The following is a 1,419-nucleotide window of genomic DNA, read 5'->3' as shown; positions in this document are numbered from 1 at the left end:
TCCAGTCTGGGCGACGGAGTGAGACTCTAACTCAAAAAAAAAAAAAGAAATGCAGGCTCTCAGGGCCCCCCCAGACCTACCAACTCAGAACCTGCATTTTCACAGGACGCTCAGGGGATTTGAGTACACGTGAGTTTTCAAGGTGGTGGTGTCGACAGTAGGGAAAGCAGAGAGAGAAGCCCTGCTGGGTCATGCAGGCACTGTCCCCAGGAGAGGGCCAGGTCTGTGGGCCTCCAGGAGGGCCCTGGGCAGGAGGGCAGGAGCTCGGAAGAGAGCGCCCTGGCCCCACACGTTCCCATCTCTGCCCAGGCTTCGGTTCTCCCACTGAGAACCTGGCCCTGCCCCTCCTGCCCCTCCCATGCCCGGCCCCACCCTTGGGTGAAGCCCCATGGTGGCTGGGGGGACGCTCACCTTCATCCCGGCCACGTCAATGCGGGTCCTCACCTGGAAGTGAGCGCCCACCTGGATGACCCTGGGCACGCAGTAGAGCAGCATGTTGTTGAACTGTAGGAGACCGGGCGTGAGTGTGTGGCCAGGGGCAGGAAGGAAGGTCGGGGGGACCTCCCCACCGGGGGGCTGAGCGCCCCTGGGTTTCCCCTCCCCACCAGCCATGTTCTTGGCCAGCCTGCAGGGCATGACAAGTGATGAAGGGGCATCCAGCTCCCAATCTCACTAAGATGGCTACTGAAGGGTCACCCCACCTGTGGGCATCTGGGGACCCAGCGGACCTGAGAAACCTACGAGGCCTTTCTCACGGAGCCTCAGGGAGGCAGGGCTCCCTCCCCTGGACCTCCAGGCAGGACTGCCTTTCCAGATCTCAGGAGATCCCTTGGCTTCTTCAGTGCAGCTAACCTTATTCCCTCCTGCTGCTGTGTACTCTCTAGGGCTCAGATTAACACCACAGGCTTTGGAGCCAGACTGGGTTCCAACTCTGATTCTGTGGCTTCCCAAGACACGTCTGGGAAACCCGTGGGCTGGAAATCCCTGAGGCTGGGAGGCAGCAGGTGACTCGTCCAAAGCCACCCAAGGGCCAAAGCAGAGGACAGAGAAGCAGGCTCTTCCCTATCTTTCCCACAGCACCAGGTAGAGGCCAGGCAGGTGTGACTCTGGCCAGAGTGGCCGGTGGACTTTCCTCCCCAGCGTGGAGTGGGGCTCCCCGCACCCCTACCAAGAAAAGGTAGCGCTCCATGGGGTCACTGCGGCGGAAGGAGATCTTGAGGACTGGGCCCTCACGGAGCAGGGTGTTGGAGGGGTCCACGATGTCGTCCTCCAGGCCCAGGCGCTGGTACACCTCCCACAGTTCCTGCAGTCGCTCCTGGGGAGGAGGTGAGCCCTCAGCCAAGGCTGCCGGGCTCACCTGCTTCGGGAAGGCGTGCCTTGTGGGGACAAGGGCAGAGAGGGGACAGGCGTCGTGGGCGG

The 1,419-nt window shown here is 62.2% G+C and overlaps 1 protein-coding gene across 1 annotated transcript in view; it reads right to left on the bottom strand.

Moving 5' to 3' along the window:
* Positions 1-1,419, bottom strand: part of FGD2 (FYVE, RhoGEF and PH domain containing 2) — a 22,070-nt gene that overhangs the window by 13,891 nt on the left and 6,760 nt on the right. Inside the window, exons 7-8 of the mRNA XM_008065259.1 lie at positions 1,169-1,315; positions 412-504 (exon numbers count right to left, since the gene is read on the bottom strand). Of these exons, the coding sequence (XP_008063450.1) occupies positions 412-504; positions 1,169-1,315 (240 nt within the window). The remainder of the gene's footprint in view (positions 1-411; positions 505-1,168; positions 1,316-1,419) is intronic.

The sequence above is a fragment of the Carlito syrichta genome, unplaced genomic scaffold (assembly GCF_000164805.1).
Source record: "Carlito syrichta isolate Samal-C Ts95f unplaced genomic scaffold, Tarsius_syrichta-2.0.1 Scaffold308199, whole genome shotgun sequence".
In the NCBI taxonomy this organism is placed as follows: domain Eukaryota; kingdom Metazoa; phylum Chordata; class Mammalia; order Primates; family Tarsiidae; genus Carlito; species Carlito syrichta.
The sequence above is the reverse complement of the archived record's forward strand: the minus strand, read 5'-3'. Positions and strand labels throughout refer to the sequence as shown.